Source organism: Lissotriton helveticus, chromosome 1_1 (assembly GCF_964261635.1).
Source record: "Lissotriton helveticus chromosome 1_1, aLisHel1.1, whole genome shotgun sequence".
Classification (NCBI taxonomy): domain Eukaryota; kingdom Metazoa; phylum Chordata; class Amphibia; order Caudata; family Salamandridae; genus Lissotriton; species Lissotriton helveticus.
The window spans coordinates 526,394,124-526,416,775 of record NC_136057.1 but is presented as its reverse complement, the minus strand read 5'-3'; the positions used below and the strand labels follow the sequence as shown (position 1 = coordinate 526,416,775).

Below are 22,652 nucleotides of genomic sequence, written 5' to 3'. Positions count from 1 at the left end.
TATGGTGGCATCTTTCCAAGCATTGCCCTGAGCACATAAAAACGGCAACGTTATTGTGTTGCTGTGCCAAAATATTACAACTCCTGAGGTGTTAGGTTCAAGTATGCTTCAAGTGCACAGGGGATCAGATGTTGGATCCTTCCTTTTTATATCGCTTTTTAGCAGCAGATATCTGCACTTCTTTCAAGCACAGATCGTAGCTTCTTCAGGACATTCCATTTTGGGCTGCTCCACTATGGAGCAGGCTAGGATAGTCAGTCACTTCTCTGCGATGATGGACTGTTTGCTCCCAGTGCTGATTACAGAAATCAATACACACTGAAGTTATTCATACATTTGAAAACACTGGGAATTTGTAACCAAAGGTAACTTATTGCCTTCTTTACCTTAATTTTGTTGGAAACAGTGTTTTCATATACTGTGTAACATGTTAGTGAATATTGTTTGGTATACTCAAATTCCTGAAAATGAAGGTTATTCAGGGCTTATTTTGAGAAACTAATATCACATTGTGAATATTTTCTGAAACGGAGTGGTAATTTTTCGATGGTTTGCCTCCCATACTGAAGATATTAACACTCCAGCTCCATGGCATTAATATGTCATGGTCCAAAATATTTTACAAAAAAGGTATTATTAGTGAAAACACTTTCATATTAATCAAATAAAGATAGCTGTAGGTTGAGGTTACACGACCTCAATAATATCGGATCTTGCATTACTACTAAGTACTGATATCTGCCTGTGTGCCTGAAAATGTCCCTCAGGAACCTAAGCGTAAGACACTGACTTACATCTAATCTGAATTGGAAGAATAATATACATATGTCTGCAATCAGGGCATTGCAAGTTCTATAGGAGGTCACGATCTATATAGATGCACACAACTTCAGACCAAGTGTATATATATATATATTCACTGAAAAAACCATAGGTTATAGACCATATATAGTTAGGAATTCGCATTTAAAAAACCTTATTTTACTCACACAAAACCATTGAAATTCCATATATAGTTAGTTGCACTAACTATATATCGCGCACCCGCAATCCACTGCTGATGATGTCACATATTACATCATTCATGACATGGTCAGTGACATCACTGATGACATCACTGATGACAACATCCAGTGATTATGTGTTTCTGTAAAGTTTAAATATGTTTTACATATTGAAGAATGAGTGGATGTATAAGTGTCTGAATGAAGGTTTTAGTAGGTGCGTGATTGACTGTATGAGTGAGTGATTAAATGCGTCTTACTGAATGCACGGGTTAGTGACTAAACTGTCTGAAAGTGTGCATCAGTATGTCTGTTGTTGTGCAAGCTGCTGCATGTGTTGATCAGTAGCTATATAAGTAGCTATATGGGTTATTGATTGGTTGCACAAGTATTTGTATGGGAGACTGAGTGTGTGTATGGCTGGCTGGGAGGTGTGTGACTCTGTGCAGATCAATGTGTACTTGTATCAGTGATTCTATAAGAGAGTAACTATGTGTTAGTATATGTTTCAAAAATGTAAGGTGTTCTGTGTTTAACTGTATAGATGAGAAAATGGAAGTGTGATTGATTCTTTTCAGGACTGACTAGGTGTGTGAGTAACTCCATGGATGAGTGGCAGAGTGTGAGTGTCTGTATAGGTGTATGAGTGCATATGATAGTGTTGTAAAGATGAGTGATTGTATGTATGAATGATTGTATGAGTGAATGTGTGTGTAGACATAGGAATCAGTGAGTGCGTATGTAGTAACTAGTATTGGTGTGTCAATGGTTTCAAAAATGATACTCTCTATTTAACACTGGGTGTAACGGAGGTTATATTACAATGTGAGGAGATGCATTGTATTATCACATGAATGATATCATCAGTGATGTGATCATTGATGTCAAGTGAGATGTCATCAGTGATGTCATTTGAGATGTCATCAGTGATGTCATCAGTGATGTCACTGACCATGTCATGAATGATGTAATATGTGACATCATCAGCAGTGGATTGCGGGTGCGCGATATATAGTTAGTGCAACTAACTATATATGGAATTTCAATGGTTTTGTGTGAGTAAAATAAGGTTTTTTAAATGCTAATTCCTAACTATATATGGTCTATAACCTATGGTTTTTTCAGTGAATTTTCAAGGTTTTGTAAATGCTAATTCCTAACTATATATGGTCTATAACCTATGGTTTTTTCAGTGAATTTCAATGGTTTTTTAATAGCAAATATCATAAGCTGTCGAATGTCAAGTACGTGGTAAGTAAAAATATTTTCGTGTTTATGCACACTGATCTGCTTTGAATGCTGTCCCCCACCCCTCATTTCTATTAGGAGTACTCTCTCTTTGCAGATAGTGAAGGGTAGTTAACGCAGCCCTTTGCCCCCTTTGTAATCCGTCGTGCCTGCTTCTCTCTCCATTTGATTGATTGTTCTCTTTGGTTCATTCTCTATTTACAAACAAGCACAGAGTCAAAATACTCTGTTTAGTCTTTGCCGATAGCGAAAAACCGTGTAAAAAAACAAAAGGAATCGAGCAAAATCAGTAGGCCACTAATGGGATCTCTTTTTGACCTCGCTAAAATAGAAACATTAGGAACAACCTGTTGAAAATAGCAATGCGTATGTACATAAGCGGCGTTCATTTGTGTTCACAGTACCCCTTGTTGATTGTTTGAATCGAGCATTGAATTGTTCGAAGTTGGTTCTCTTAAGGATCTTCTCTGCCTGCAAACGAGGAAGAATAGGAATATTCTCTCTCCCTTTGCAGATAGTGAAGGGTAGGTAACGCAAGCCTTTAACACGTCGTACCTATTTCATTCCTCATTGATTGATTGATTGTCCGAACATTGACTGTTTGGGAATTAGTTCTTTTTGGAGGTATTCCCTGTTTGCAAATAAACGTAGGAAAATCTTTGCAAGTAGTGAAAGGGTACGTAATGCGGACCTTTCTCCCCCGTTGTAATCTGTCATGCCTATCTACTCCCCACTGATTGATGCACCTGTTTCACCCGGACCATTTACTAGACATACGTCATCTGGCCCGACCAGAGAGCACCCCTAGTGAAAAGGACATATGCAATAATAACGAAGTGATCACTGTATCCTGTTAACAGAAACTTTAGCATGAAACAACCTGGAAAGAAAAGAATAGGAAATCGAAAATCAGTAGGCCACTGATGAACATGAACTTTTATTAAACAACGAACAAAGAAACGATAACATAACGTAATGATAAAACCTATTAATGTCCTAGAAACAAGAAAACGTTAGAAATATGCCAGTGGTGAGAGACCAGAAAAACAGTAAGAGAAACCAAATCACCCCTCGCTGTCCCACCGCCTGCCACGCCAAAAAAATCGATAGACTAGGGAAAATGCAAGTCAGTAGAACATCCGCCCCCACTCTGGAAACTTCCAAGGTGGGGCAGGGTTCCGGCTACGCCCAGCCGGGAGCAGCCCATATAAGGCAGGTCCTGCTGCCACGCCTCGGCCAGGAGATCCTAACGTAGGGTGTAGCCGGAGGAGAGGCCGAGACCAGCGGGACCCGGCCAGGGGATTGCCTTTACAACGCTGAACAGTTGCAGGGGGGGGGGGAATGTCTCCTCGACCCTCCCCTCTCTCTCCCAGTCCGGCCGCGGTGGCCCTTGAGAGTTGCAGGTAGTCCCGCCACATGCTCTTCCGGTCCGGCCACCAACGGTCGGGGGGCCGAGGCCGACGGGATCCGGCTGCAGCCAATAAACCAAGAAACCCGTTCATGGGGCCAGAGCCAGGGGCGTCCGGCCGACATCTACCGGAAGCCCGGCCCGAAGACGGACGGGACACTTCTTCTTTCTTGTATAATTGCTGCAACAACCCTGGGGGGGGATGTCTTGCACATGCCTCCGACCCCCCCCCCTCGTCCTCATCGCCTGGTCCGGCCATAACAAATCTCAAGCGAGACGCCGTGGGGTGCACTGGGAGGGAGAGACGGTGCGAACAGGCCTCTCCCGCCTCCCCAGGTGGAGGCTTCCCAGCTGCACCCTCAGCGCTCCAGGCGCCCGGAAAAGGGTTCTTCCACTGTGGCCATGCTGCAACGTCTCGCCCGGCAGGGTGGAGCCCGTCCGCTCATTTGACCCCGCGATCGCCAGTAGCTACCGAACTCTCAAAATGGCGGTCGACCTGGCAAGAGCGGGCCCAGCATAAAGAAATGGCCCGGTCACTGGTTGACTCCACCACCGTAGTCCTCCACGACCTTGAAGATTCTAGAGGAGCCGCGGGAGTCTCCGACCCCCGATGGGGAATGACTGCCATGATCACCCGTGGAGTGACGAAACTGTATCCGCGGGACGTCGGCGCCAGCCTCACTTTGAATTACTAGAATCCTGCAGACCTCACTTCCGGTGAAAGCACAGTGTGACCCGGTAGGAAAAATTGTTGCACCCCCTCCCCTTTTTGACTGATAGTTCAAACCACCGATCCTTTCCTTTGCCCTTTTAACGGAACTTTGGACTGCCTCCCCCTCTTTTACATTTTCTAGAGAAAACAAAACATTAACCACTACAATAACATAGCAGTTGACACCAGAACTGTTTTCAAATTGAAAACCAACAACATCTTCAACAGAATCCTTTTTGTTTCTGCTGTGACCCTGCTACAGCACAGGCATTGTCCCCAGCAGTAATTCTGCAATGCCGGTAAGAATAGCTGTGGTGCCTACTGGACTCACTCACCCCCGCGGCGCCCCACGCCGTTATTTGCTGGGCGGCAACTTGCTAGACATCACTTTCGTGCCATCTAGATTTCAGCGCGTTCTGCTGCCTTGGAACTATTCGCACAACAGACCGCTACTGACAAGAATATTTCATTATTGGTGCTGTCAATTTCAATAAATCTATTGGATAATTCAAAAGAAATTGCCACGGTCTCTTCGTTGTTTAAATGTTTTTACTGTTTTTGTTTTGTTGTATATATTTATATGTTATTAAAGTTTTATATTCCTACTACTTTGTTGGAGTGCTATATATTTTTAATGTGACACATAATTGTAAAAACTTTGATGTACAAAGAGTGATTCCTGGAATCTTCCGCTTCAGGCTCGGTCCCCTCCCCAATCACAATACAGGATAGTTTTCAGATAGTAGGAACACGTGTGGTGTGACGGATCTCATCGGGTGTGGGCCTTGATCTACTATAACTCCTTTGAAGAGGGGTGATTCTTTACAGCTGGGGCCATAAACTACATCTGCAGGGCTAGCTGATAGCCTGGACAATCGGACACAGAGGAAGAGGAGTGTCAGAGGGTGCGGTAGTGAATAGGGCGAAAGGGAGGTGTCGGGCGGGCACAGTGTGATTCTCAGGGAAGAGCAGCGCAGATGGGGGGAGGTTTATTGCCCATGCATAAGACAGAGAGCGGGGGTGACCAGTGCCTGGGGAAGATGCTTGCGAGGGTGAGGAGCCATGCTACGAATCGACAGCGTGCAGAGAGTGGGTCTGTCAAGACATCTAAAATGGCTGCCGTGCACGACAAAAGTGTGGCATTTCAAAAAAGGCAAGATGGCGCAGACAATGTTTTTCAACACTTCCTCATTTCCTTCGAATCGAACGTTAACAGACGTTGGGGCATATTACCAAAGTTAAGCGATATTTATCGCTAACGATGCTTACCAACGAATTTTTTACCGCTAAGCATCATCAGAAATTATCGAAGATAAACCTTGCTATTATCAAGGTTTATCACAAATGCGATAATAAACGGCCGCAATGCATGAATATCGCTAAAAACTCAGCGATATTCATACATTACCGAGCTAATGCTCTTAGCCATGTTATCCACCTCCCATTGGATAACATGGCTAAGAACTGCTCAGGGCAGGTGTTACTTTTTGGAGATATTCGCGCTTAGCGCGAATATCTCCAAAAGTTGGTAATAGGAGATAGATATCTTGCATGTTGTAATGCAAGTTATTGTGGTATATGGAACTCATACCATAATCTCTCAGGAAAGCAGAAACTGATCCTTTTGGGACCGCCTAAAAAGGCCTAGGGGGTGAGGAGTACTCTACTTTGCCCCCTTTTCACGTTCCGAACTATTTTATTTTACTCTCTTCTGTAATTACACAAAATAGCAGCGATAAGATGCATCGGAGACACACAGTGAGAGAAAGGAGGCCGGAGATGAAGAAGAGATGTCAAATACACATTGGAGATAATATAGTGGCAGAAGGGAAGTAAATATGAGTAAACTTACCATGTAACATAAAAATGTTGCACTCTATACTATAAGTCTCATTTTATACTACAATCACTTCGCTACAACCTCATAAATTAAAAATAAAAATGAATAATGTCTCAAACAATTTTTGATTTCTAAATATAAATTTATTCTTCAGAATTTTCTAAATTTGAAAGAACTAGTAACATGTCCTCATCAGCAATGTCCTCATGAAAAGTCTCCAATAATGATTCTTGTAACTCTATGGTCTCCAAACACTCGATAAATTCGCCATCAAGAGATTGATCAAAAAAATCATTCAAGTCATCTCCTCCTTCTGACAATATTTCATTATTGGGGCTGTCAATTTCAATCAATGTAGTGGAATCATTCAAGTCATCTCCTCGTGACAATATTTCATTATTGGTGCTCTCAATTTCAATCAATGTAGTGGAATCATTCAAGTCATCTCCTCCTTGTGACAATATTTCATTATTGGTGCTGTCCATTTCAATCAATCTAATGGAATCATACAAGTCATGTCCTCCTTGTGACAATATTTCATTATTGGTGCTCTCAATTTCAATCAATGTAGTGGACAATTCAAAAGAAATTGCCACGGTCTCTTCATTGTGAACCATTTTATTTTGAAATTGCTTGCTGTAAATTGCAGAAAAAAATAATCACTTTCATTTATCGTTTTTAGTAATACATAATATAAAACTAACTTTATCAAGTATTTAGCATAACAGAAGGACTGCAAATAAATAACAGAAAACAGTTTTCAAATTATCTTCAAGTGTACAACATAGTTCCCCTTACAAATTAACAACTCACCTTTTTAAAAGTAGGAAAAGTGTTAGTACTGTGTAAATCAAACACCAGAAATTCACCACCAAAAATTCCTCACAAATGTACCTCAGACAGTAGTATCACAAAATGGCTGTGGTTTCCTCTCATTTGACATATATACATAACCAATTAACTTTCATCACACACAAATACAAAACCAAAGTAACATTTTAATTGGTTCTAAATTTCAACACTTTCAAATGTGTTTTCCCCATGCAATTTTCCATAGGACATTTACATACGTCTACAGCCTGAATGGCTGAACGGAATTACACCAAACTTGGCAAAATGGTACATCAAACCTAAGAGGTCAGGAAGGATCTACTATGCCCCCTTATGGTCATTTCCCCCTTCGCTTTGACCTCCTCTTGTCTCTCAATCCTACCGAGAGACAAGATGGCGGCCGCTACGGACTGTTTGGAATGTTGACAGACGCCGGAGAACCAATCAGCTTCGCAAAGCTCCGTAACGCGAAAAGTACGCGAAGCGGAGCGCTGTTACAGATATATATCTTTTTTTGAACGTTAATTTCTCAAAATCCACTGGAGCACATATATTGAGACCTAGCAAAGGCACATCGGGCTACCAGTCCCTAATATTTTACCAAGTTTCGTGCAAATCCATTCAGCCGTTCGATTATTATTAATATTTTTTTTTTTTGCCCCGCGGGGCCCTTTTAAAACCTCCACATCAAACCTAGGGGGTCAGCGAGGATCTACTATTCCCCCTTATGGTCATTTGCCCCTTCGCTTTGGCCTCCTCTTGTCTCTCGATCCTACCGAGAGACAAGATGGCGGCCGCTACGGACTGTTTGGAATGTTGACAGACGCCAGAGAACCAATCAGCTTGGCTTCACAAAGCTCCGTTGCGCGAAAAGTACGCGTCCTGGGCCGCTGCCCGGTCCGCTGTTACAGATATATATCTTTTTTTAAACGTTAATTTCTCAAAATCCACTGGAGCACATATATTGAGACCTACAAAAGGCACATCGGGCTACCAGTCCCTACAATTTTGCCAAGTTTCGTGCAAATCCATTCAGCCGTTCGGGCTAAAAGTGAGGCCAACCGCCCTATGGAAAACTCAATGTTAAAAACACGTTTTGGGACCCCCCTTTTTTCTCGGCCCCCACTGGACGAACCCCCCCCAAATTTTCAAGGGCTGCTCAGAAACAAAATGTGCCATTTTCCTGAAAATTTCAGCCAATTCCGTCCACAAACGCCAAAGTTATTAGACATAGAATTTTCAAAAAACCCATAGAGAAAAAATCCTAACTATATATACCTACTGGCGACCGCCAGTAGGTAATATATATATATATATATATATATATATATATATATATATATATATATATATATATATATTATTTAGTGGACTTGCAATATCCACATTACACACAGTTGCAGTATTACACACAGACGTAAAGAGATGTATTAACATGAAAAAAGGAAACTCCCTATATGCGCATATCTTAAATGCCACATGAAAGCAACATTTTTAGAACATCATTCCATATTAGAACTAATGAATGAGAAGAGCATGGCTTATAGTGATAATATATTGAAAAGGGTATATACCTTTGCCCAGCACGCTGACCTGATGTGTAAGCATTTTTCAAAATAAACTGCTAAAATAGGATATTAGCTATGGGCGTACCTAGCAACTGATTCTATAAAGTTGTCCAGTTTGCAAAAACACAGGAATTCCTGTATTGCTTAATTTCCTCGTTTCCATACTCGTCTCAAATTAAAAAGCATTCAGGAAATTTTGGAAACTGCAGCTATAACTATTTCCATTTGCATCAAAGTTGCTACCTCTTTATCTTCTTTCACTACTTTCAGGTTTTGATGATTGAGTGTTTGTCCAGTGGGCTCCAGCCTCACCTATTTCATTTAGTGAGAGACGGCAGGTAAACTACGGTGCATTTCCATGTACTCAATTTAAATTTGAGTGATAAGAAATTATTGTGCAATTGCTCTCTACCATTTATTTAATTAGGGACTTAGCTTTTTCAGGCAAGTTCACATCTCAGTCATAAACATAAATGCCGGCATGAGCACACTGATAGGATGAAAAATCGAAAGACTAGCTTCCTCAATTAGTCATTAATTCCTCAAATAATTATATATTTTTCTCTAGAAAAAGCAACCAAACGACTGTAGCCCATACAATTGATGTTTTCTCTTAGTAAAAAGACTTTCTGCCCTGGGCGGTGATGATTTTATTGACAGCTCACCCCCCACCTCAAGACGCTCCACTGGTTCCCCATTCAGAAGAGATTCTAATTCAAGATACTTATATAAGGCTACAGAGCCCTCCATGACCAAGGGCCAGCATACCTCAACTTCCATTTGAACTTACAACAACTCTCCAGAGCCCTGCGCTCTGCCTCCCTCTCCCACCCCCACACCCTTCGCATCCGCTGAAGCAACAGTCAAGTGCACTCCTTCTCCTACCTCACTGCCAAGACCTGGAAATACCTCCCCCTTCACCTCTGGAAGGTACCCTCTCTTTTAGAATTCAGGAAGGAACTCAAGACATGGCTGTTCAACTGAACCATCCGAAGCAGCAAAGACCCCAGCGCCTGGATACCCTCGCGGGTGGTTAGCCGCACTGTACAAATCCAGTTTGATTGATTAATTGATTGACAGTCCAGGACAGAAGGATTACTGGTGGGAATGCTGCAAAACGGCAGCCACTGCAACACTATCACATAAATGCAAAGCAGGTATCCAGATGGGGAACCAGTGATGGCACTGCCATTGGGAAAGCCATCTTCTCTAACACAATAAATGCTGAAGTGAGGGGGTGAGACAACTGTGCTGGTTGACAGATGTCTCATTAACCAACAGCGTCAAATTACCCCCTTAATCTGTGTACTCACCTGAATGAGGCCACAGAATGGGGACATTTTGCATAATGCTAATTTATAAGCAGGCTTTATTGATATGACTCTATTGATACCTCCTTAAGGCATTTGAATTTAACAAGACTTGTATGGTGTCTCTCTGTATTACCTGATACTAAGAGCATGATTTAGAGGCGGAGAGGATACTTAGTTGTCCGTCATACTGACTTTCCACCCGCTGTATTGCGACTTGGGTGGCCATCATGTTTCTGCCGACAGTGCCCCTGCTGGCTCAGCTGTTGGAAACCTTACACCGATGGCTGACATAGTTGGGTCCCTCAGTGTAGGTACATCAGATCGTCCTGTCAGTCCTGAATGGAAAAAAAGGAAAAAGGCCCCCAGCACCCTGTGTAAAAAATTCCTAAGGGCTTAGGTTCATTTAGTTTACGTTTTTCCAAAACAAACTTCACATTTCGGAATTTGCATTTGGAAAACAATATAAGTCTGTTGCTTGGCCGTCTGAAGCATGATGGCCACTCACTAGACTTTGATTGGCTTCAGAGGAGACGCCGTGCTAGTGGCTCCTCTGAAGGCACATAGATCTTTGCAGGGCTGCGCAGATCGTTTATTATGATGAGTGCTAGTCCAGACAGCGTGGTGGATGAATTTATATCCACCACCCTGATTAACTGTGGGCCTCCAACGATTCTTTAATTCGGCCCTAGTTTTCCCGCCATTTAGAATTCACTACCATAATAAAGCCATACCTTACTAATCAGGTGCATATCGGGTGCATATATTGTTGTTTCTAATGATATTTTCATTCAGTTAGTAAAGGCAGATGTTTGGTGTAATGTCAGACTTTTTCACCAGTGAGGGATGGATTCGCATATTGAAGGAGGTAATAATAACAAGCATCAGAAACAATGAGTTTCATCCCTGTGCAATCGACATGTCAATAATATCAACATGTTTCCAACCTGTAGAGAACTGGAAAAGAATTATAATTGATCCTTAATTGTCTGAAAGTGGGTGCTGAAGTGAGAAAGTAGATACTTGTGACAGTGCTAATGATTGTCAAATGTATACATAATCATTTCCGATCGGTCTCTGCGAACCATTCCGTTATATCCAGCCTATTTTCTTTTTCAAAGGTAAACATCAAGAAACCTCTGAGAGATGATACTGATTTTGAAGTATTGAAATCTGGCCGCTACTACATTCTACTACTGGGCAAAAAGATTACCGTCACTTGGGATATGGCAATGAGAATCTCGGTCACGCTGAAAGAGAACTACAGGGTATGTATACTTCTCCTAAAACAGAATAGGAGCTTGTTAAGAGCTACTGAGCAGCACACAGCCACAGAACAGTTTCACCACCTGTCGAGATGTTATAAAACCCAACCATTATGACACCATGGTGTTTGGTCTGAAGCTTAGATCCCACACAATATGTTGAGATTGGTGTTTTTCTCCTCCAATTAATTGTATTTCTTCTATAATACTTTTTAGCTTGAATGTATTTTGGCCACAATGTGTTGCTTCTTGTTCAGTGAAAAACGTGCCTTTTCCGCAACAAATAATTGTTTACAATCTGAACTCACCATAGTTAGTGATAGTGATAGTGATAGTGAATGTATTTGTAGAGCGCAACGGTCGCTCCGGAAGGAGCATCTTGGCGCTGTTACTGGAGGTAAGCAGCCATTTACGTAAGGAAAATTAGATGGCGGCCATGACATAGTCATCTGGAAGATTAAAAATCCAGGTTTTCAGTTGCTTCCTGAACTTGGATTCTAGAGTTTGGGATCTGAGGGCTTTAGGCATGGAGTTCCAGGCTTTGGAGGACAGATAAGTCAAGGTTTTACCCCCTTTGGTTTTGAGGTTAAACCTAGCTATCTTTATTTGGTTGTCGTTAGAGGAACGTAGAGTCCTGGGAGGGTTGTAGTGGGGGTAGCGCCTGGAGAGGTATTTAGGGCCTGTGGAGTGGAATGCCCGAAAGGCGATGGTTAGAATTTTAAAGAGAATTCTTTTGTGCAAGGGTAGCCAATGAAGAGTCTTCATGGCATCAGATGCAGAGGATTTCCTGGGCAGTTTTAGAACTAATCTGGCTGCTGAGTATTGTACACTTTGCAGTTGCTCATTGGAATCCATTTCTGTGTTGGATCACTGTTTATTTTATGTCTGAGTACCACCTTTTATGTTGTATTTTGGCAACTGCACAATAAAACCCTCTGTGTTGTCTGGATGCCAAAATGAAGGCCCTGCAGAAGCGATTCTGGAATCTCTGAGGAACAGCAGGTGCCATTAAGAGATGTTTAGCAGAGTCAGCTGAAATATAGTCTGTGTGTATGTCTTTGTCTCTATATTTACCTATGTGAATAAAAGCGTAAATAAGAGGGATCTATATAAAGCAGCAATTGTATACAGTCTGTTCTAGATCATGTTTGTCCGCAAATGCGAAGAACCATTCATTTGTGTTTTCATCCTTTTCCACAAGGATCTCGTCTGTGGCTTGTGTGGAAATTTTGATGGCGTGCAAAATAATGACTTGGTGAGCAGTAATAACCAGCTTGAAGTCGACCCTCGTGACTTTGGGGATTCGTGGAAGGTTAACACCCAGTGCGCCGATGCCACAAAGGTGAATATGTGCATATAAATCTATTTTAAGTCATGTTTTCAAGGTACAAATCAGAGTTAATATTGTCTGTGTAGAGCACTGGCAAAATATTTGTTATTTAAGTCAGACGTTTTAGCAGCTTGAGCATCATAAAGGAGTTGTGTTTTTTAAGTTTAATTTTGGTGTAGTTTCACACAAGTGCCAAAAAGCCAAAGTATTGATGTTGGTTTGGGGATTCACTAGGTAGGAAGCCGATTGGTGCATCACATCTCCCCACAGTTGTGAGGGAGTGGGCATCTTTACCAGTTCTTGTTAGTAAAGCGGAACACACATCTCATACTCAAATTGAGCCTTTACTTCAGGTACAGCTCCAATGTGAATATTAGCTGAGGACTTGTTGACCCTAAAAGCATAGATCCAACTCCTTGCAGGAGCAAGAGATGAGACTTCATGGGTTGGCTGAGGTGAGCACTTTTGTGGACGTCACAGCCTGGCTTCGAGGTGCCCGATCCTTACATTACATTTTGACCCTGCCCGATGCTCTGTTTTTCTGCCAAAAGGGTTAAGGTAATGACCTCTGCTGCCCTGGCATTGGACTGCCTGCCCTATTTAGATAGCCCAAACCTATCTGGCGGAGAGCTTTGTGAACTGAAGGTTTGCTGTACATGAACTAGAACAGCATTTATAGTTGGATGGAAAGCCTGCCATCCACCAGGGTGGCAGAGATCATTAACCTTCTCCACCCTGGTAGACTACTGCCTTCTATATTTAGAATTATCTTACAGCCTGATGGAGATCTATCTGGCTCCTCCAAAGGTGCTAAAAGTTTGCTTTGAAATTCTGAAAGTAGTAAAACAAAATGCAAGTGATCCTGGGAGCAATTTCCTAGGGTGTGGGGATTATTTATTTTCTGCTCGACACTACCATACTTTACCTAATGATCCTGAACAAAAAAAAGTAGTACTTCAGGCCATTCCCTATAAATAGGGTGGATGGTTTGATGTACTTACACCCACAGCCCAAGTCTTTCAGGCTGTTGGCCTTAGGTTTCTGCTAGTTGGGGCACAGCTCATGAAATGATGATGGCCCATATGACCGTATATGGAGTGGGCAGACAATCATTTTGGCAGACAGGATACCCCTGGACTCTAAAACATATCCTAGGGCCTAATTACGAGTTCGGCAGTGCAGGAGAAGAGCGGCACGCCACCACCCGCACTGCCACACTTGACGGCCAGATTGTGAGTTTTCTCGTTGTCTCGCGGGTGGTCCTTTGGCATTCCCATTGTGGTGCCTTTAAAAAAGGCAACACAGTGGGAACGCCAAAGCAAGTTCCTGCACAGCGTGGACTATTAAGTCCATGCCGTGCAGAAACTGGGCGTGCATGCAGACAGGGGGCAAACCATGTGCCCCCTGCATGCATCCCCATGGCAGTGAAGAAACTCATAATAGGCTGCGGCCCCACCAAGCACATCACGTCCTCACACCTGGTATCTGCGCCGGTCACTTGGCGGTCCAACCACCGAAGTTGTAATTCAGCGCTTGGAACTCCGATGACCGCTGCACCACTGCTGTTTTGGTGGTCCTATAGACTGCCAAACTTGTAATCTAACCCTAAGTTACTTCTATGGGATACTCTGAAACAAATTGCTTCAAAGCTTTGCTCGATGAAGGGGTTGTCATCTGACCGAATCTGTTTTGACTAACTGCTTCTTTCCAGCAATCTCTCCTACAAAAAGACTCACCTATCTTGAGACCACTCCTTTTTGTCACACTTCAGCTTCTGGTATTGACCAAATATTCCCATAACAGGGTTTGAATTCATTAAGAGTATGACTCCATAATCATGCTACATTCAGAGTACAACAAGAAATGTTCCCTATACTTTACCATATGGAGGTATCTGCTCCTACTGAGTAGTCTCCATCTGGTAAAGTACATAGACAAATAAATAAAAAAGTTTGTTTAATTTAAAAAAAAGTAAAATATTTTTTATGTTAAATATGAATGTAAATAAATTACATTAATATATGTTTATGTATATATATATATATATATTTATATGTGCATATATTTAAATGTAGAGCAAAAGAAAAAACTTGCAACAATGCTAATAACTTTAGTTTGAATTTATTCTGTAATTATTTTAAGTATATTAAATTAAATTACATTATCCTTCTAAACTTATGTATTATACTTTAAAATATTAAAAGTAGTGTGTAGAAGAAATTAAAACTAATTTAGTTGTATTTTAGTTAGCATGAAATGTTATGCTAATGATTGCATTGGAAAATGTTTGTTTTATAATTAATAATAAATATGTATTATTCTTAGATTTTTTTTAAAACACTTAAATATATTAAAAAAATATTTCTTTTTTTGATCTATTTAAAATAAGTTAACATTATTTCCGCAGGGGGTTTATGTAAAGTCCCTAACTTTATTATATTCTATGAGAAATTGTTGCAGTATCCGTAGCTGAATCACTTCACACACTCTTGTATGTAGACCCACCTTGCACATGTGTAGGAACTGGACACACAAACCTACATGGGTCGTTCCTATCTCTTAAGCATCTTCTTTTTTTCATGCAAATTTTATTGCATTTTTGCTATAGTAAAATCGATAACAGTACAGGAGAATGATGCCCAACATAGTAGTACATATGATTGCGTGCTAATCATAACACATTAACATATTGAGTACTTTAGCCTACAGTCGAAGATATGCCAGGTCAGGTACAAATAGTGACCATGGTCAAAAAAGTTTAATACTTTAATTTCAAACTCTGCCCACTCGGATCCCTAGCCAAACTTAAGACTTCTGTGTTTCACTTCAGGACCATCAAAATAAGAAGGAGGGAGGGGGAGAGGATGAGAGTACCTATGTGGGTGTTGTGTAATATATTTAAGAGCCTAGCAACTGCTGGGGATGATGGGAGCCACACTCTAAACCAATGGACCCCTGCTCACTGCAAAGCCATCTCCCCTCCCCCCCCAGATCCAAACTTGTGCTTTAAAGCTCTCCAATAAATCCCATTCCTTGGAGATTGTTTTTTAAGTTATTCCTGCCTTTGGACTACGCTTTTGGTGAGGCCCCCACTGGCAGACGTCTTACTGCCAGCCTAGCAATCTTAGGGCTTTCGGGGAATCATGGCACAAACTTGAAAGTTAATCAGTCTTTATGAATGTATTGTGAATATTCATTCATCACCCGATCATTGATCCATTTTTCTCCAATGAATTGATTGAATAGTATGCTCTTCATCATAAAGAAAAGCTATGAAAATATAAACAAATGTAAGGAAATTGAAATGAAAATCCGCATTGTGATGCGTGAGTACTTCATATTAAAAAAATGACTACTGAGTGCTTTCTAAGTAGTCATGTTATTAATATAGAAAAATCACTCCTTTCAATGCGGATTTTGTCGTATAGTCAACAACTGGTGCAGAGCAGAAAGTGGTGGGTGTTTTATTATTTTTCCATCTTTTTTCGTTTCCATTTCCTTCTAATTGTTTATATTTTTCATAGCTTTTCTTCCTGATGAAGGGCACGCAGTTACTTGTATTGGAGATATATGGAATGCCATTGAATTGCGCAGATACAAAGTTATAGAAGCATGTTGGATGCATAAAGAAGAGTGATTGACGTTTGTCACAAATACGTAATTGTTATGTTGGATATGTAGATCAATCATTGTCTCGGATGATGAATGAATATGTACTACAAATGTATAAAGACAAGTTAACTTTCAAGTTTTTACCATGTTTCAGAAAATCCTTAAGAGATGGGAACAACCATCTCTTAATGTTGGTCTGGTTCCTTCACTTGTGGGCAGTGGGCCTACATACTAGAGGATATGAAGACATTCTTGTTAGTTGATTCTAATTGTGTCTCAGGGCAGAAGACATGCTGCATAGAAACATGATACTATTGAGAACAATTTTTTTGGGAATAGTTTGTAGTTTGCAGTGACACAAGCCCACGCCAGGGGCTCCACATAGACGGCTCATGCAGCGCTCCGAGCCCTAGTGCAGGGCATTGTGCAGAACATAGCGCTCAGCCCAGTGCCAGGTCTCCAGGGTCCCACAAGGCAGACCAGCACACAGGGCTTTCCAGCACATCGAGAGTCCTTCCAGCACCCCAGCAGGCAGCAGGTCAGTCCATGTGGTGGTTCCTTCTCGCAATCTGCAGTCCACGCAGTGACTTAGTCTCAGCAAGACCCAAGTAAGCACACAGCACACCTTTACATGGGGTCACAGACCCAATATTTATATCCCATAGTGTCTTTAAACGTAATTGTTTTTAAATGTGTGGCCTCTAAATTCGAATTTGTTCTTAAACTGTTCTTAAACTAAAAAGAATTCCGCTTACCGAGATGCTGCTGGAGTGGTTTTCGCCTGTGATTGAGCTCGTCATGAGCCACGGTTCTCGTGTGCTCATGACGAGCTGAGCTCGTCATAACAGTCCGAACGCTTGCACGCGGGGCTAATTCCCCCGCTGTGCTGAACGTTCTTAAAAACGGGTGTGGCCGTGACAAGCTCAGCTCGTCATGAGCACCGTGGCTCATGACGAGCTGAGCGCCCCCCGCCCCCCAGCACAGCGGGGGAATTAGCCCCGCAGGCAAGGGTTTAAACCGCGAGTGCAAGACCAGCTGTCTGCATTTTGTTAAGGCTGAGCCAGGACAAAATTCCTGCGAGAGTTGCTCCTTTATGCTGTGCCCAAATCTAGTTATCTCCTCTGACAGCCCTAAGAAGGGGCAATTCTTCCTACTGAATTGTCGCTCCCTCCCTAAGCGCAGATTTGAAATTGCAGACCTGATTGTGGAGAGACAGATGACTGCCCTTTACCTGGTCGAAACATGGCTTCATGCGCAGTCCACTCCAGACATTTTAGACGCCATTCCAAAGGGCTACGCAATAACCAGACTGGATAGACCTCTGGGGAGGGGAGGGGAGGCAAGCTGGCGGTGAGACACAAGCAACAGCTATGCTGCAGCCTATCGCAAGTCCATATCAGTGGGGCCAAAGCAGCCTCCTTTTCTCTAACAATTTCAGGACAGTGCTCTTTCAATGGCCTGTTGATCCACAGGCCACTGGGAGTAGCTGCCATGTTCATTTCTACACTATTGGATACGATTCCGGCGCTTGCCATTCAACATTCTAAGTTCTTATATTTTAGGGGATGTCAACCCACACTTTGATGATCCTACCTCACATAACAGTGTAGATTTAGTGGAGGACCTAAAGTTGCTTCAACTTCCGCAGCTCGTACAGGAACCCACTCACATCTGGGGTACATTCTTGACCCCATTTTTGCTAACCGAAGGTGGTGAAAGTTGACGACTCGATTCCTATTGCCTGGTCCGATCATTATGCTATCCCCTCCCAGATTCTGGACACCTATTATCCACCTAAACCCACCCAAGCCCCCTTTTCAAAACTCGAAACTGGACTAGGATCAGTCAAGAGACACTTACTTCTGCCCTGCATAGAAAACTGCCAACAGGACGCTAACCGGCAAGTTTCAACATGGCTAGAGGTAGCCTTAGATAAAATAGTACCATGCAGAACACTAAATTCTGCACGGTCTTGACCCTAAGCAAGCTGGTTCACAGAGGACCTCGCACAAACTACAAATTTATGCAATCGCTTAGAATGCAATTGGCGGAAGTATTACTGTCCCTAAGACACAGAGGCTTACTTACGGCTGCTAAAAGCATACAATAAAAAGATTAGGGTGGCACGGGTGGTTTTTTATACACAAAAGATTGACGAGGCCAAGAACGCCCCACGGGAGATCTTTAAGATTGTAAAATCCCTTACCTCCCTGGATAACGTATCTGCAGGCACGGACCCTAGCAGGAGTAGCTGTAAGAAGATGGACCCTCTTCTTTTCAAATAAAATCTCGGCGACAAACGCCTCCTTTCCTGTGGCTGTGAACAACTCTGGACTCCCCTCTATGAGGAAGTCTGAACCCCTCGCCGATTGTGCTCTCAAGATTGAGGGCTTCTCAGTGGAGAAACTAGACTCACTAGTGGCTAAAATCAAATCGGGCTCTCCACTAGACCCGGATCCTCCAGCCATTTGGAAACTGGGGTTGCCCACACTGGCTATGTTCAGTGCTCAACATATCATTTTAGGCTGGCCAACTTGTGGTGAAGTGGAAGCATACCATTGTGCACCCGCTCTTGAAAAATCCCTCTCTTGATCCCGCTAAACCAGAGAACTTCCGCCCCATTTCTCTCATTCCTTTTGTTGCGAAACTGGCTGAAAGGCTCATCAACTCACAATTGACAGATTTTATCACACAGAAGAACATTCTACATCTTTTGACAGTCAGATCAGGGCCACACTGGGCATGTGCTTCGGTGTGCTGAGACTGATAAAGAAGCTCCTGAGGCTAATACCGACGGCAGCACAGAAAACAGTAATACAGGTGTTGCTCATGTCTCAGTTGGACTACTGCAATTTGCTCTATCTGGCCACATCTTTAGGGAGGGTAGCAATGCTGCAGAGAGTAAAAAACGCTGCAGCCCAGACACTTCTAAAATTACCATAATGGTCCTTTATTAGCCACGGTGTGGCCGAACTTCACTAGCTCCCAGGCAAACACAGAATCGTGTATAAAGCCCTGTGTTTTAAGCATAGGATAATGTATTGGCGGGGTCCCAGCTATCTCTTCCCCCTGATCACTCCCCCCAGAACACTTAGACCGAGAGAAGCAGTGCTGGCAGTAATCCCCAGAGTACGTCTTGCAAGACTGGGGGGCTGCTCTTTAGGGCTGCGTGCAGCCAAGCACTGGAACTCTATGCTAATTAACCCAAGACTTGAACAGCCTGAGAAAAGCTTCTGGAAAAAAACTGTTTTCTTAGACAGAGCTGTTAGGCCACTCGCACCGGACTCGTCACGGCCTGACTTTCTGCTCAGCTCGGGGACACCCCTCGGAGTAACCAAGCGCTTTATTAATCCAAAATGCATTCATTCATTCTTTGTTCTGCCCTGGCACAGGGTACTGGACCTAGTCCAAACCAGTTCTGGGGGCACTTAACAGCAGTCCCCATTGTCAGTGTAGGCTCTGGCTGCTGACACACCACAGGGGGGCGGAGCCAGCATTGTGTAAGGCAGGCACAGTCCTATTCAGGGTCAAGTGCTACCCCTCACACTACTCCAAATGCAGATCGGCCTATTTAGCTTAGCGCTGACTCACCCAGCCCCTCTGGAGCCACTCACCTCCCCAACCCCTGTCTTCCAGAGTCCGACAGGCAATACACAACAGGCAGGCACAAAGACACATAGCACACAGAAATGTCCACTTCTAAAAGTGGCGTTTCTAACATAGTGATAATAAATCTGCAAAAACCATTAGGCAGCATTTATTGCCACTATTCCAAATATACCAAACTTGATCACGCTACTCCTCTTATGTCAGGAAGTACCACTGAAACACATATCAGGTAATCCCCAATGCATTCCTATGAGAGGGCAGTCTCACAGTAGTAAGAAACCTATTAGGCTGTTTGTCACTACCAGGACATGCCACACAGTTGAGGCACATGTCCCACCTTTTATCTACATTGCACCCTGCCCATAGGGCTAGCTAGGGCCTTCCTTAAGGGTGACTACTATGTAGTAAAAGGGGAGTCACAGACGTGGCACCCACTTTATGTGCCATGTCACAGCGGCAGTAAACTGTGCATGCAGGCCCTGCAATGGCAGAGGCCTGAGGCAGGTTTGAAAGGCTACTTTGGTGGGTGGCACAAGCAGCACTGCAAGCACACCAGTAGAATTAAATGTACTGGCCCTAGGTATATGAGATACCACTTTACAAGGGACTGATAGGTAAATTAAATATGCCAAACAGGTGTAGAGCAATCTTACCATGTTTACCATAGAGAACAAATGCACTTTAGCACTGGACAGCAGTGACAAAGTGCCCAGTGTCCTAAAACCACCAGCACCAGGTCAGATACAATATCAGGAGGAAGACAAAAAAGTCCAACCTTACTTAAATCTGCACTGAGCAGGTGTGAATCTAGGCACAACTTGGGCTGAGTCGGACTACTCAAAAAAGCCAGGTCTTAGCCTTCTTGCAGAACTCAAGATGTGAGGAGGAAGCTCTAATGGGCAGAGGCAGGTCACTCCATGTGATGTAGGAAAAGGCTTGATCACCAGATGTGGTTTTCCATATGCATGGGATTTGCGCAATTAGGAGTATGGATTAGCAGAGGTGTCTAGAAGGTTTGTGAAAAAAGATGCGATTGTTGAGGTATGCTGGGCCAGTCTTATGCAGTGCCTTGAAAGTGTGGATGAGAAGTTTGTGAATGATGTGCCAGTGTAGGTGCTTTAGGTGTGGTGTGATGTTAGTGTAGCTTTGGGTGTTTAGAGTGATTCTGGCCACCAACTTCTGAATAGTCAGAGTTTTTTTGGGGGGGCCCTGGTATAGAGGTTGTACCAATAGTCCGGCCTGATTGTGACCAGGGCTTGCATGACAGTTTTCCGGGTGCTTATAGGGAGCCATTTGCAAACATCCTCAGCATCTTCAGGGTATGGAAGAATGAAACGGTGATGGCATTCACTTCGACAGTCATGTCAAGTTTACTGTCATTGATGATCCTGAGATTCTTATAGTGAGTGGTCGGGGCGGCTGTTGGACCTACCTCTGTTGGACACCGGTTGGAGTTCCACGGTGATGTGCTCTTCCTGAAGATCCTGATTTTGATCTTGTCGGTGTTCAGCTTTGGACAGTTGGTCTTCATCCAGTGAGTGATTTCAGTCATTCAGGCATTGAACTTGATCTAGGCATTTTGTCTGTGAGGGAGAGAATAATTTTTGCATCATCAGCACAGGAGAGGATATTGATATTGTGAGAACGGATAATGCTGACTAGAGGGATCATGTATTCACTGAAGAGGGCTGGGCACAGAGAGGATCCTTTCGGAACTCTGCAGATGAGGACGCAGGGGTCTGAGGTGTACAGAGCCAGGCTTTCTGACTGGGTCTTTCCAGTCAGGAATGAGAAGATCCATCAGAGTGCTTGTCCTTGGATTTAGATGTTCTGTAGGCGTTTGATGAGGATGGAGTGGGAGACTGTGCCAAAAGCTGTGGAGAGGTCCAGGAGGATGAGGGCCGCCGTGTCTTCTCTATCCATCGTCATGCGGATATCATCTGTGGCAGCAATGAGGGCAGTTTCCATGCTGTGGTTGGGTCTGAAACCAGACTGGGTGGTATCAAGTAGGTGGGTGTCATTGAGGTATTCGGTTAGGTGTTTGTTGATAAGTTTCTCCAAGAACTTGGCTGGGAATGGCAGAAGGAAGATCGGGCTGTTGTTGACGAGCAATGAAGGGTTCACAGAAGGTTTCTTCAGCAATAGGAGGACAGTTGCCGTTTTCCAAGCATCTGGGAAGGTCACAAAAGATGTAGAGTCTTTCAAAATGGGTGTGAGCACGGCACTGATGGGTTTTAGTCCTCTGGAGCAGACGTAGTGGGGGCAGGGGTTTGAAAGGGAACTCTACCCATCGCATACATAAGTTAAACCTCCTAAGTAAGTTCAAAATGTCATGTGAACTGGGCCCCTAGACACTGGTGAAGGATAAGGACTCTACGTTCTATACAGTTTTCACATTTTCCTGTCTCCAGTATCGCTATAAAACCTTGTTCGGGCAATACAGCCATATTGCACAGGCTATCAGTTAGTGCTTTACTTTTAATGGGTGCCCATAGAGTTGACCTCTGTGATTGACATTGTAGAAGCTTGTGGGCAGTCTTCACCTTTGGCTACTCAATGAAGCTCTTCATGGAGAAGGCAATGTGCAAGAATGTAATTGCTGCAGTTTACTGTTTAGTTACCATTTCCAAGATTGTTTTCAAGATTTTGCAGTGTACCCTTATCAGCAAGGTTAGATCAAACAGCAATTACTACAGTTCTGTTTTCAACGTTCTCAAGAGAAAGCATATAGCTATATTGAACTGTTTTTAAAGTATTGCCATTTCATTACTCATTCCTTACGGAGAACATGGGACTTGGCCAGAAGCAAAATGCCTGCCACAGTTTTTACACATGCTTTTCTCATTTACCAGCAGACTTTCTTGTCTCTGGGTAGGCTTGTTTCTTGATTTCTTCACCATGACATTCTTCTCACA

General features: G+C 43.0%; 1 protein-coding gene across 1 annotated transcript in view; it reads left to right on the top strand.

Moving 5' to 3' along the window:
- VWF (von Willebrand factor) overlaps window positions 1-22,652 on the top strand; it is a 1,169,185-nt gene that overhangs the window by 494,568 nt on the left and 651,965 nt on the right. Inside the window, exons 22-23 of the mRNA XM_078673989.1 lie at window positions 11,043-11,189; window positions 12,388-12,528. Coding sequence (XP_078530115.1) covers window positions 11,043-11,189; window positions 12,388-12,528 — 288 coding nt within the window. The remainder of the gene's footprint in view (window positions 1-11,042; window positions 11,190-12,387; window positions 12,529-22,652) is intronic.